At 39.5% G+C, this 12780-nt stretch overlaps 1 protein-coding gene across 4 annotated transcripts in view; it reads right to left on the bottom strand.

Annotated features, from left to right (window-relative positions):
- PAPSS1 (3'-phosphoadenosine 5'-phosphosulfate synthase 1) overlaps positions 1-12780 on the bottom strand; it is a 183279-nt gene that overhangs the window by 55089 nt on the left and 115410 nt on the right. For all 4 annotated transcript variants that reach the window (XM_072755517.1, XM_026017570.2, XM_026017569.2 and 1 more), the window contains one exon: positions 9021-9139. In XM_072755517.1, coding sequence (XP_072611618.1) covers positions 9021-9139 — 119 coding nt within the window. The remainder of the gene's footprint in view (positions 1-9020; positions 9140-12780) is intronic.

The following is a 12780-nucleotide window of genomic DNA, read 5'->3' as shown; positions in this document are numbered from 1 at the left end:
TATTTTTTCATTAGCACAAACCTAACAGCAGGAATTGAAAGGAACATGGAATATTTGCTCAAAGGAAGCGAGTTCTATATAGATTCTATGTGTAGAGAGAAGAGAACTCTCTATCAGGAATACATAATTTTTAAACAGACACACCCAATTTCTAGCACATTCTACTTACAAATCTTCTCAGTTTCCAAAACCACTATTAAACATCTAAAAGGAGCAAAACCACCTCAAAGTAAAACAAGATATCTGGACAACATAATGTGAAGTCCCTGCCACATGAGCTGTCCATTTTATTTGGGATTCATTAAGATTTCCAGAGACACAGTCAGCTATTAGAAAACAAAGTGTTCTTCTTCAACTTGTACATATAAGACCTTTTATTTCATAGCATTTCCTTTAAAACAAAAACAGACCACAAACCAGGCCAAAAGCAAGTGTTTATATACCTAAACCCCTCACCCACCAATGTTGGGAGCACTACAATCACCTAGCATTTATGCGTAAAGAGAATACAAGGGTGGCTCCTGGGTCGGGGCGGGGGGGGGGGGGGGGTCAGTAAACATTTCACATGCTATAAATCACGTAGGCCTAGAAATATTTATTATGAATGTATAAATAGTAAATTAATTCTAAATGTTACATGGGTTCTTAAAACTTTTTTTGCTTGACTCAACACAATCTAAGAGCTAACATATACTGTATCTGTAATCTTTGTTCAAAAGGACAGTTGTTAGGTTTTTATCTGGACCAACAGAACATTCACTACCTGAAAATAGTACTATTCTTGTCTTCTCTTTCAAATCTTCCTAAAGAACTGTGAACATGTTAATAAACATAGTGATTCCACATTCTAAGTTTTGCCATTAAGTATTTTCTGTACTTTTTTCTTGAGCCAAATCTGCTCAACAGATTTGAAGGCTAGAGCTCATTCATATTTTATGTAACTATTAAATTTCTATTATCTAAACTACATGCATCCAAAGCATGAACACCAAACGACATTCTGGCAACACTTTAAAACTGAGCTGCGAAGTCAGGTTTTTATGTGCAGTATAAAATCCATTTAGAGCACTAAACCACCATTTCATAAAAAGACAAACCTTTAAATAATTTATAGCACTAGTAAATCTAGTAGACTTAAAAACAGTATTTAAAATATCACTTTAGATTAAAACCAGCAGCAAGAAGCCTACGTCTTTATGTCATAACACACCAAGTTAAAATGCAATACTAGCAGGCCATCTAGTGACTATCCAGGGGTTAGGGGAAAAACTTGAATCCAAAAATCCTCTGTATTTTTCAGTGTCTTCTATTTTCTTGAATAAAATATGCCCAAATGAAGCACATTAAGAAAATAAAGATGCTCTGACCAAGCACTGAGAAATTAAGTATTTATGTAAATGAACATATTTCTTTGCCCCAATTACATTACACAGGCCAGATCAAAAGAGAAATAAAACAATCCAGAGATGACTGAGGATACATAATATTACACTAACCAAAATACCTATCATCCTAAAATATCCTTTGTACAGAACATTAAAAACATGTTTTTCTTGGACAATGAAGCCAGGGCCATTATCTCAGAGTAAAGAACGTTAAAGAAACAATACCTGGTATAATTCATTTTAGGAGGGTCTCTCCTAAGTAATACCAAGCATCAGATAGAAAAAATCCTTTGCTCTTATGGACAAGCCCTTCTCAAACATCTGCATTCTCTAGAAAGCCCCAAAACATGCTGCCCTCTCTGCTCCAATAAAAAATTTTCCACATATTACAATGGGAAATATATATTTAGTCTTTGTCTCTAGTTCCAGGCATAGAGCTCTTAAAACCCTTGGAACCTCCTGATTGGTTAAGAGTGTGTTTGGTACGAAAATGTGATGGCTCCAGGCTAAGGTGGTCCTCAAGAAAGACCATGCCATACTTAGATTAGAAGGTTGGAACTTTCAACTCCATCCCCAGAACTGAGCTGGGGTAGAGGCTGATGGAACCTCCATAAAAACCCCTAAAGGACAGATTCAGAGACACACTGAGTTAGTGACAGCATGCCCACAGAGTGTGTAGAAGCACCATGGCTCTCTCCCTGCCCCATACCTTGTCCCATATGCCTCTTCCATTTGGCTGTTCCAGAGTCACATCCTTTATAATAAACTGGTAATGGTAATGGTAAGTAAAGTGCTTTTGTGACTTCTGTGAGTCAAATTACTGAACCGGGGTGGGGGGGGGTGGGGGGGGGGTCTGGGTAACCCCTGAATGTGCAGTCAGCCATTAGGTATCTGGGCACCCAATTTATAGCTGACATCTGAAGTAGCGGCACTCTTATGAGACTGAACCCTTAACCTGCAGTTTCTTTTTTTTTTTTTAACCTGCAGTTTCTGAGCTAACTGTGGACAGTTACTGTCAGAACGTAATCAAATTGTTGAACACCCAGTTAGTGTCAATTAGTTGAGTATGAGGAGGGAAAAAAAAAAAAAACCCTCAAAAGTCTAACAAATGGAGCCTGTAAGAGGAAATAAAACGTACTTACCTTTATTATTTTAGAAATAAGATTTTGTTTTATATGGTTTAATAACCCAAGGCACTCATTTACCATTTATTTTTTTAATACCTTTGCCATTTCTTTTTTTTTTTTTTTTTTGTATTTATTTATTCATGAGAGACACACAGAAAGAGGCAGAGACATAGGCAGACGGAGAAGCAGGCTCCCTATGGGGAGCCTGAGGCGAGACTCGATGCCAGGACCCCAGGATCATGCCCTGAGGCAAAGGCAGATGCTCAATGGCCGAGTCACCCAAGTGTCCCTCATTTACCATTTAGATTTAGGTTTCAGGACCTAAGTAAATTAATTCAGCTGGCATGAGGTACCCCAGCTTTACAAGGTAAATTAGGTAACTGACAATCATTTCCTACTTCACACTACCTAGAACGAACCTTTCACACTAACTGGTGACAGGCATGGGCAGTTTACAACTTTATAAGTCAGTATTCCTTCCAATACAGACGGTGCCGCCTCTGAACTGCTCTGAAGTACTTTGAAAATATTCTGGGGATGCCTGGGTAGCTCAGTGATTAGCATCTGCCTCTGGGTCAGGTTGTGATCCCGGGGACCTGGGATCAAGTCCTCCATCAGGCTCTCCGCAGGGAGCCTGCTTCTCTCTCCGCCTATGTCTGTCTTTCACTGTGTGTGTGCGCGTCTCATGAATAAAAGAAGAAAGAAAGAAAGAGAAAGAAAGAAGAAAGAAAGAAAGAAAGAAAGAAAGAAAGAAAGAAAGAAAGAAAGAAAGAAAGAAAGAAAAAGAAAGAAGAAAGAAAGAAAGAAAGAAAGAAAGAAAGAAAGAAAGAAAGAAAAGTATTCTAAAAACATCAGTTCCTTCTAAGACCCAATACTCTCAAGCTCTCAACCCAATGTCATTTAGGAAAAAATGGTCAAGTAACGTGAAAGAGAGCCACAGGAAAGGCATATTTCAGAAACAAACTGGAAATGGAAAGAATCTAGGTATAAGGAAAGGCAGCGTAGAAAAGTGTGGGTTGCAGCATCTAGCAGACCATGTTCAAATCCCACTCTGCCCCCTCAACAGCACTGTCCTGGGACAGACAACTTCACCTCTCTGAATCGTCTCCCATTGGTAAAAGGAGGATAATTATAACTACTACTCTGAGTTTTAACACATTACTGTGCTACCAATGTAACTACTAAAAGGCCTTGCCTCTGCAGGAATTCTTGCTGGTTTCTATCTCTGCACAAAACATTCCCTTCTAGTGAACACAATTATATTCTTAGACATAATGATGATTAGTGCAGAACCTCTAATCTTTATATCCTCACTCCTCACTTTGACCCCTGCCCTAGGAATGTCAGCCCCTTCACCTCGCAATCTAGATTTATGAAATTAGCTCTACTCTGTGACCTCACATAACCCATTTTTAGAAAACCTTACAGAAACCTCTGTGATGACAAAAGTTGCACTGCATGTGCCACCCCTGCATCACCAGGGATAGTTTGCTTTGGAAGGTACACACCACACTGAGTTCCCTTGCAATCAGGTTGCAGCAGGCAAATGGACTCCTTGTATTGCCAACTAACCATCAACTCCGAGCTGAATGTCAGGTATTCATTGGCTTACCGACATGCCCTAATGCTCATTTGAGATTCGACTTTGTAAGAAAAACGACTGAAGGAGGGGACGCCTGGGTGGCTCAGCATTTGAGGATCTGCCTTTGGCTCAGGGTGTGATCATGGAATCCAGGATCGAGTCCTACATTGGACTCCCCTCAAGGAGCCTGTTTCTCCCTCTGCTTGTGTCTCTCTCTCTCTGTCTCTCATGAATAAATTAAATCTTTGAAAAAAACAAAAGCAAAAACAAAAATGATTGAAGGAGAATCAACGCCAGAACAGAAATAGTCACTTGTGTATGTATTTCTTCCTTTGACTCTATTCTTTTTTTTTTTTAATTAATTTTTATTGGTGTTCAATTTACCAACATACAGAAAAACACCAGTGCTCATCCCGTCAAGTGTCCACCTCAGTGCCCGCTTTGACTCTATTCTTAAATTCCATACCATGCTATAAAAGAAAAAAAATGAAGATATTTACACTGTCAGTCTAGTCTATAACTGTAAATAAAGGTGATAAGGACCAAAAATTAAGGTCCATGAGGCAGGAATTTTTACTGTTTAATTCACTGCCATGTCCTCAGTGTTTTACAACAGTACCTAGCATGTAGGCACTAAATTAACAGAATCAACCAAGTAAAACACAGAAATACATACTTTCAACAGGAAGTGAAGCCATATCTTTTCCCCAAAGGACAGTGGCACCAAAAGAAAGCAACTGCATTCTGCTCCTCTTTTCTCTCTAAACAAAAAGAAAAGGAGGAGGAAGTGGTAGAGGAGCAGGAGGAGGGAGAGAGAAAGAAGAGAAGAGAAGAGAAGAGAAGAGAAGAGAAGAGAAGAGAAGAGAAGAGAAGAGAAGAGAAGAGAAGAGGAGGGAGAGAAAGAAGAGAAGAGGAGAGGAGAGGAGAGGAGAGGAGAGGAGAGGAGAGGAGAGGAGAGGAGAGAAGAGAAGAGAAGAGAAGAGAAGAGAAGAGAAGAGAAGAGAAGAGAAGAGAAGAGAAGAGAAAAGAGAAGAAAAAACAAGGGGCACCTGGGTGGTTCAGATGGTTAAACATCTGACTTGATTTGGGCTCAGGTCATGATCTCAGGGTTATGTGATCAAGCTCCATGTCAGGCGACGTGCTGGGCATGGAGTCCGCTTGAGATTCCCTCTCTCCATCTCTGCCCCTCTTTTCTATCTCTCAAAAAAATAAAAAATTTTAAAAAGGCAATTGCATTAAGGAGCCATTTGCATTTCTTCTGTTACCACCAAGCTTTAGAATAAAAATAAATAATTTTTCAAAAGAAAATTTCTCCATCTTTAATATAAGCAGAACACCTTTCTGGTTGTAGATTTAATTACATTGCACTTTAGGTACAATGACAAGGCTGTTGAAAGTAAAAGCCAGAGGCATATGGAAATGAATCTTAGGAAATCATACACTGGAATAGTAGGTGTAGAATCCAGAACATCCATGAGCAAGTTATTTAATTATCTTGGGAATGATAGAAAACATATATAAAAGTAGCACAAAGACCACTTGGAAGCTGTCACAGCAATTCAAGTGAGAAGTGGTTAGAAGCTAAACTAGGAGAAAGGCCACTGGCCCTCAGATTCTAACAATCAAAACAAATATTTTAAAAGACAGTGCCCTACATTACAGGACCCTTAGAGTAAGTATTCAGTAAATGTTAATTTTTTTTATCTATCCCTTTTTCAAACCTTGAATGAAACAGTCCAATTATCAGATTATCTAGCAGGCATAATATAGCATAACATCTCTTTTAAAAAGCAATTTGTAAATCAGTAATTAGGGGATATTAGAAGAAAAGCTTTAATTAAAGTCACAGAGATGAAGGCAACGGCACCAAAACATAAATAAATACATACATACATACATACTATGACAGTGAAAAGATGCTCCATGTCATTCATCATCAGGGAAATACAAATCAAAACCACAATGAGATACCACCTCACAGCTGTCAGATTGGCAAAAATTAACATGTCAACAAACAAGAGATGTTGGCGAGGATGCAGAGGAAGGGGAACCCTCATACACTATGGGTGGGAATGTAAACTGGTGTAGCCACTCTGGAGAACGGAATGGAGGCTCCTCAAAAAGTTTAAAATAGGGGCAATTGGGTGGCTAAGACTGTTGGGCATCTACCTTTGGATCAGGTCCTGATCTTGGGGTCCTGGGATCAAGCACCATATCAGGTTCCCTCCTTAACAGGAAGCCTGCTTCTCCCTTTCCCTCTGTTCCTACCCCCACTCATGAATAAATCAGTAAAATCCTTAAAAATAAACCCACACCATCTCTCTTGCTCGCTCTCTCTCTCAAAATAAATAAATAAATAAATAAATAAATAAATAAATAAATAAATAAAATCTTTTTTAAAAAGTTGAAAATAGATCTACCCTATGACCTAGCAATTGGACTACTGGGTATGTACCACAAAGATACAAATGAGGTGATCCAAAGGGGCACGTGTACTCCAATGTTTATAGCAGCAATGTTCACAATAGCCAAACTATAGAAAGAGCCCAGATGTCCACTGATAGATGAATGGATAAAGAAGACATGGTATAAAGTATCTATGTGTATTTTCCTGATGTTCTATAAAACACTTACAAATCACTGATTAGACATGAAAACTAGATAACCCAAACTAGCAGAAAATAAAAATCTGTATAGCTTTCTAACATTGATAAATAAAAGAACAAGAAAGCCAAGGAACTCTAAACTGAAAGAAAAAAAACTAAAAATACTGCAAGACCTAGACACAACATACTAAAACTGCTAAAATTGGGCAGCCCTGGTGGCTCAGTGGTTTAGCGCTGCCTTCAGCCCAGGGTGGGATCCTGGAGACCCGGGATCAAGTCCCACATCGGGCTCCCTGCATGGAGCCTGCTTCTCCCTCTGCCTGTGTCTCTGCCGCTCTCTCTCACTCTCTTGTCTCTCATGCATAAATAAAATCTTTAAAAAAAAAAAGTTAAAAAAAAAAAAAAACACCTCAGCTTTAAAAAAATAAAAATAAAACTGCTAAAATCTAAGGAATAAGAGAAAATCTTGAATTGAGGCAGAAACAAAAAGAAACATTACAAGGAGAGGAGCCAAGAAAAGAACTGCATCAGACTTCTCATCAGAAATACTGCAAAACAGAGGACCATGGAGCATCATCTTTAAAGTATTAAAAGGGGAAAAAAAAAAAAAAAGAACCTGTCTACCCAAAATACTATGCCCAGCAAAAATCAAAAAAGGGGCCCCTCGGTGGCTCAGTCAATCGGACACATGACTCTTGATTTCACCTTGAGTTGTGACCTCAGGCCCTGCATCAGGCTCTGCGCTCTATGAGTCTGCTTGTCCCTCTCCCTCTGTTCTTCTCCCCCAAATAAATTAAATCTTAAAAAAAAAAAAAATGAGCAAACCAATTAGAAAGGTTTTATATCAAATCTTTCTCAACTCACTCCACTGTGCATCCCAGAGTACTATGCACATGCTGAAATCATGTTTCTAATGCACCTTCTAGCAGTTGAATGTTCATTCCAATTTTCATCACCTGGTATATAAATCCCTCAAGGACAGAGACACAGCTGGTTAATCTTTGTATTGTTAGTGCCTCGGACTGTGACAAACTATAATAGTGGGCTTTTGATAGACGTCTGATTGCTGATGCTGTAAGAATGGATACTGAAGAGAGGGAAGCCAAAGACACAGCAGCAGGACCAGCACCAGAGCTCAGAAGCTAGTTAACAGGAAACCCAGACAGCAGAGAGACAAAGCATAAAACCTCACAGGATGGGGTCTCATGAACCTGCAAACAGTACAGCGGTGTGTATAAAGAAAAACATCAGAGCAGTACCATTATGCATTATTTCATTTATTCAACTAAAATGTTTAGATAAGGGAACTATATTAGGAAGGCGGGTCCCACGTTAATTATCACGTTTACAATATGAAAAATTTCTAAGGCTAACCACTTATAATATATTTAGACATAGGTAATTTTTTTAAGTTATATGTCTAATATATCCAGTAAGAGATACTAGATGAAATAGGTTTATGGTAATACAATTTTAAAAATCAAGAGAATGTTCAGATGCCACTGGCCACAGTTAGGACAGAATGGGGCACAATGAGGCATTGCTGTCTGTATACCACTATGTCAGGAGTCCCTGCACAGCACTAGGCAGCAAAGGTAAGGACATCCTGACTAGGAGAAGGAGGAGTAACTACTGACACCCATACAAAGACCTGATCCTTCCCAACTAAGTAAACTACGTGACCCTCTGTTGGGACCAGGAGAGTATGAAGATAGAAGCAGGGAAGGAAAGAAGAAGAATTTCTAAAAACTGAACTGGACTAAACTCTGAGAATCATGTACCTCCTAGAAGCGCTGTGTGCTTGAGAAGCCTCTTTACACTTCCAAATGCTCCGGAACCAGAGAAAGATCTTTAGGTCTTCAAACTTTGCCTCCCTAAAACTCAACCATAAGGATATCATCATGCTGCACATGTTACACATCTGGGCACTCTCTAAAAGTCTAGGAAAAGTTAACTACATTACTACATTATGTACCTCAAATTAAAAAAAAAAATACAATAATATCAAGTTGAAGAGCTGAATAATCAAAATTGAATATATTAGATGTTTGTGCGGTAAAATTACTGATAAATAAATAAAAGAGTATCTGGCTTTCAAACTTCCTACGGTTTACGTTGACCAGGATATTTCTTATATTGTATACACTGGCGCCCTCACAACAACTAACACAGGGACATACATGCTTAGAAAACTGTCAGCACCATAAAGACTTTGAAATACAAACGGTACTCCATATTACCACCACCTGTTTTTTTGGCAGGGGAAGCGTTTAAGACGGATATATTTAATCTGATGATTCCCTCTTGGACCTTCTCTTACCCGTTCCTGTAGAAGTTCTACCACCTGCTGGACACAGTCGTTCACATCACAGGAGTCTGTCTTCAGCACCAGTTCAGGAGCCTCTGGTTTTTCATACTCAGAATCGATACCAGTGAAGCCTACAAAAGGTACCAGATGATAGAGGAGGTGTAAATTAAAATGGGTTTATCTCTTCAGTGTGAGTCTCTGCTAAATAGAATGAAGTTCGTATTTACGCTGCCCCTTCTGAGTTACAGGGTTATAGTACTGAAACTTCTTTCTTGGGAGAAGATTTTTTTTATTTTTTTAAAGATTTTATTTATTCATGAGAGACACAGAGAGAGAGAGACAGAGACACAGGTGGAGAGAGAAGCAGGTTCCATGCAGGGAGCCCAATACGGGACTCGATCCCAGGACTTCAGTCCCTGGGCTGAAGGCAGACGCTCAACCGCTGAGCCACCCTGGTGTTCCTTGAGAGAAGCTTTCTTTTTTTGGGGGGGTGGGGGATGGGGGGGAGAAGATTTCTGATTAAACTTTCATTTCTCCCTTAAACATGTACTGTCAACTCTCATTCACATTTCAATTGAATTGCATGAACACCAAATCGCTGGCTCCTAGGGGAAACGTGGGGTTAGGTTCCTGCCTCAGTCACCACAAAATATTTTGATCATTCTTTGTGGTATGAAAGCTAAAACACACACAGACACACACACACAAAAAAAAAAAAAAAAAAAGAAAAAGAAAAGAAACCTAAAACACAAAGGCTAAGTGCCACTTTGTTCAACCTCAGCTGGGAACACATACTTGGAGTGACTAAACTTTTCGCCACTCTGAATGTGTCTACAAGTGACTGCCAAAGCACTGTGAGTATTGACATGGGGGTTAAAAAACTGGGCAGCCCGGGTGGCTCAGCGGTTTAGCACAGCCTTCGGTCCAGGGCGTGATCCTGGAGTCCCGAGATCGAGTCCCACGTCAGGCTCCCTGCACGGAGCCTGCTTCTCCCTCTGCCTGTGTCTCTGCCTCTCTCTCTCTCTGTCTCTCATGAATAAATAAATAAAATCTTAAAAAATAAAAATAAAAAAACTTAGTGAGTAGAAAAACTTGCAAGTATGGACTATCCAAATAATAAGGCCTGTCTATTCTTCTTTCTTTTCTAAGGAAATGCCTAAACTGCCTATGGAGAAATAGGAATTAATATCAAGGGATCCAGAGCATCTTAATTTCTCCAAAGGATTATAGGATATGGTACCTAAACCCTGGGTATAAGCCAAACTCAACAAGGTTCTCTTCCTCTCAATGCAAAAACTGACACCAAATTATAATCACAGGGATTATCTGTAGGCAAATTGAAGCTCTGCAGGCTGCTTCTGCCACCAGAATTAAGTGTTCAGGCAAGATAAATTAACTACTGTTAGTCTTAGCAAAACTGTTAGCTAAGGAAGGTAATCCTATGATATCACAAAATATACTCACAACCAAACAAAATTAGTTTAGATATTAATCACTATTTAGATTTTCCCTTTAAACATGGAATTGCTAAGAAGAGAAAGAATGCTTGATGTTTCCTAAGAACAGGCTGAGCTGAAGATATCCTGTTCCTACCCTACACCCTTGGTATTACCCCATACATAAGTCACTTAGGGCCTATCTGCCTAGGAGTGCTCAGGTCAACCTTGAGGTAGAATGGTAAACATTAATTTAAAATCATTACTATTAAGAGGAACAGTCACCAAAAGAGTTCTAAAATATATACTATAGGGCATCTCGGGTGGCTCAGAGGTTTAGTACTGCCTTCAGCCCAGGACCTGATCCTGGGGACCCGGGATCGAGTCCCACGTCAGGCTCCCTACATGGAGCCTGCTTCTCCCTCTGCCTGTGTCTCTGCCTCTCTCTCTCCTCTCTGTGTATTCTCATGAATAAACAAATAAAATCTTTAAAAAATAAAATAAAATATATACTATAGTCTACAGCCCAATGATTTTTTTCTATTTCATATTTCTTAGTATCACATGAAGTTCTGAGTCCAAGAAGGAGATTTCTGTATTACCAATATTCTTAATAGTCACAATAAAATAGCTGTGGAAAAATAATTCTGGTCAAAACACTAGTTTCGGGTTTTTGTTGTTGTTGTTGTTTAGAGAAAGCATGTGCCTGGTGTGAGGAAGGGCAGAGGGAGACAGAGAAGGAGACAATCTTTTTTTTTTTTTTTTAAGATTTTATTTATTCATTCATGAGAGACAGAGAGACAGAGAGACAGAGAGGCAGAAGACACAGGCAGAGGGAGAAGCAGGCTCCATGCAGGGAGCCCAAAGTGGGACTCAATCCCAGGACTCCAGAATCATGCCCTGGGCCAAAGGCAGGTGCCCAACTGCTGAGCCACCCAGGGATCCCCAAGAAAGAGACAATCTTAAACAGGCTCCATGTCCAATGCAGAGCCTGATGCAAGGCTTGATCTTACAACCCTGAGATCATGACCTGAGCCAAAATCAAGAGTTGGACATTTAACCAAGCCACTCAGGTGCCTCTAAAACACTAGTTTTTAAGCTCCAATTCTCAAATGGAGCTATACAATGGAATCACCAGGTCCCATCCCATGAGATTCTGATTTCACTGGTACAGCCATGTCATCAGATTTTTAAAAGTTCCCCCACGTAATGCTAATGCATAGCAAAGCTTGAAAACCACTGTTAGAAGACCTGGCTTATTAGCATTTTAGCATTTAGCCCTGGAATTATCTTCCTAGCTCATTTATCCTATAAGTGATTATAATAAACATATACTTAAGAACAACATTAATGGGATGCCTGGTGGCTCAACAGTTAAGCATCTGCCTTTGGCTCGGGATGTGATCCTGGGGTTCCGGGATCAAGTCCCACATCAGGCTTCTGCATGGAGCCTGCTTCTCCTCTCTCTGCCTGTCTCTGCCTCTCTCTGTCTCTCTCATGAATAAATAAGTAAAATCTTTAAAAAAAATTTATATTTAGGTAGATAATAACTATTACAGTAGTAATCATGAAAATAATCTAGCATTAGAATGGCTGACACAGGGGTGCATTTACAGTTTAGTAAATGTCACATAAAGGCCTATAAAAGCCTGAGCCTAAACCAAGAATCAGACAACCAATTGAGCCACTCACGTGCCCTTACTCAGAGGAATTTTAAAATGCTCAGGAAAATAACAGAGAAAACTAAGCTAATACAAACACACTCCTAAATACAAATACATAATGTAAATTATACATGATTCCAGGTATTCTGCATGTGTTCTTATTCATCTTTGCATCTTTGCATCCCAGCACCAAATACATACCTTGGAAAGAGAAGGCATTGATCAATGTATGTTGACATCCATTTCCACTACCTCTTCTAAACTATCCAACAAGCATGTGTGTGTCAGGTATCAGGCTTTGGGCCTCACGCTGTGCCAAACTCTAATGATACTCATAAGTAGCTTACTCCAGAGCCAGAGACGAAATTACCTCCCTCATCAATCCATCCTTGCAAAAACAACAAAACCAACTACATTAAAATAAGATTTAGACTTCAGGATCCTAGACACACCACTTTGCTTCTCTTTGCCAAATCTCTATTATGAAAAACTGAAGTGAAAACTGGTCATCAACAGACAAAGGGTGATACAGATGATACAGAGCTAAACTGGTTTCCCTTCCAATGTCATCAATTATTCAAGTCAGGCAACCTGTTGAGTCAAGAAAGTGCAGGCTTCATGGCTGAAACTGAGTCTCCATGCTGGCACAACTGGATGTCAGCCTGGCCTAAG

Source organism: Vulpes vulpes, chromosome 4 (genome assembly GCF_048418805.1).
Source record: "Vulpes vulpes isolate BD-2025 chromosome 4, VulVul3, whole genome shotgun sequence".
NCBI lineage: Eukaryota > Metazoa > Chordata > Mammalia > Carnivora > Canidae > Vulpes > Vulpes vulpes.
This window is presented reverse-complemented; position numbering and strand designations above follow the sequence as displayed.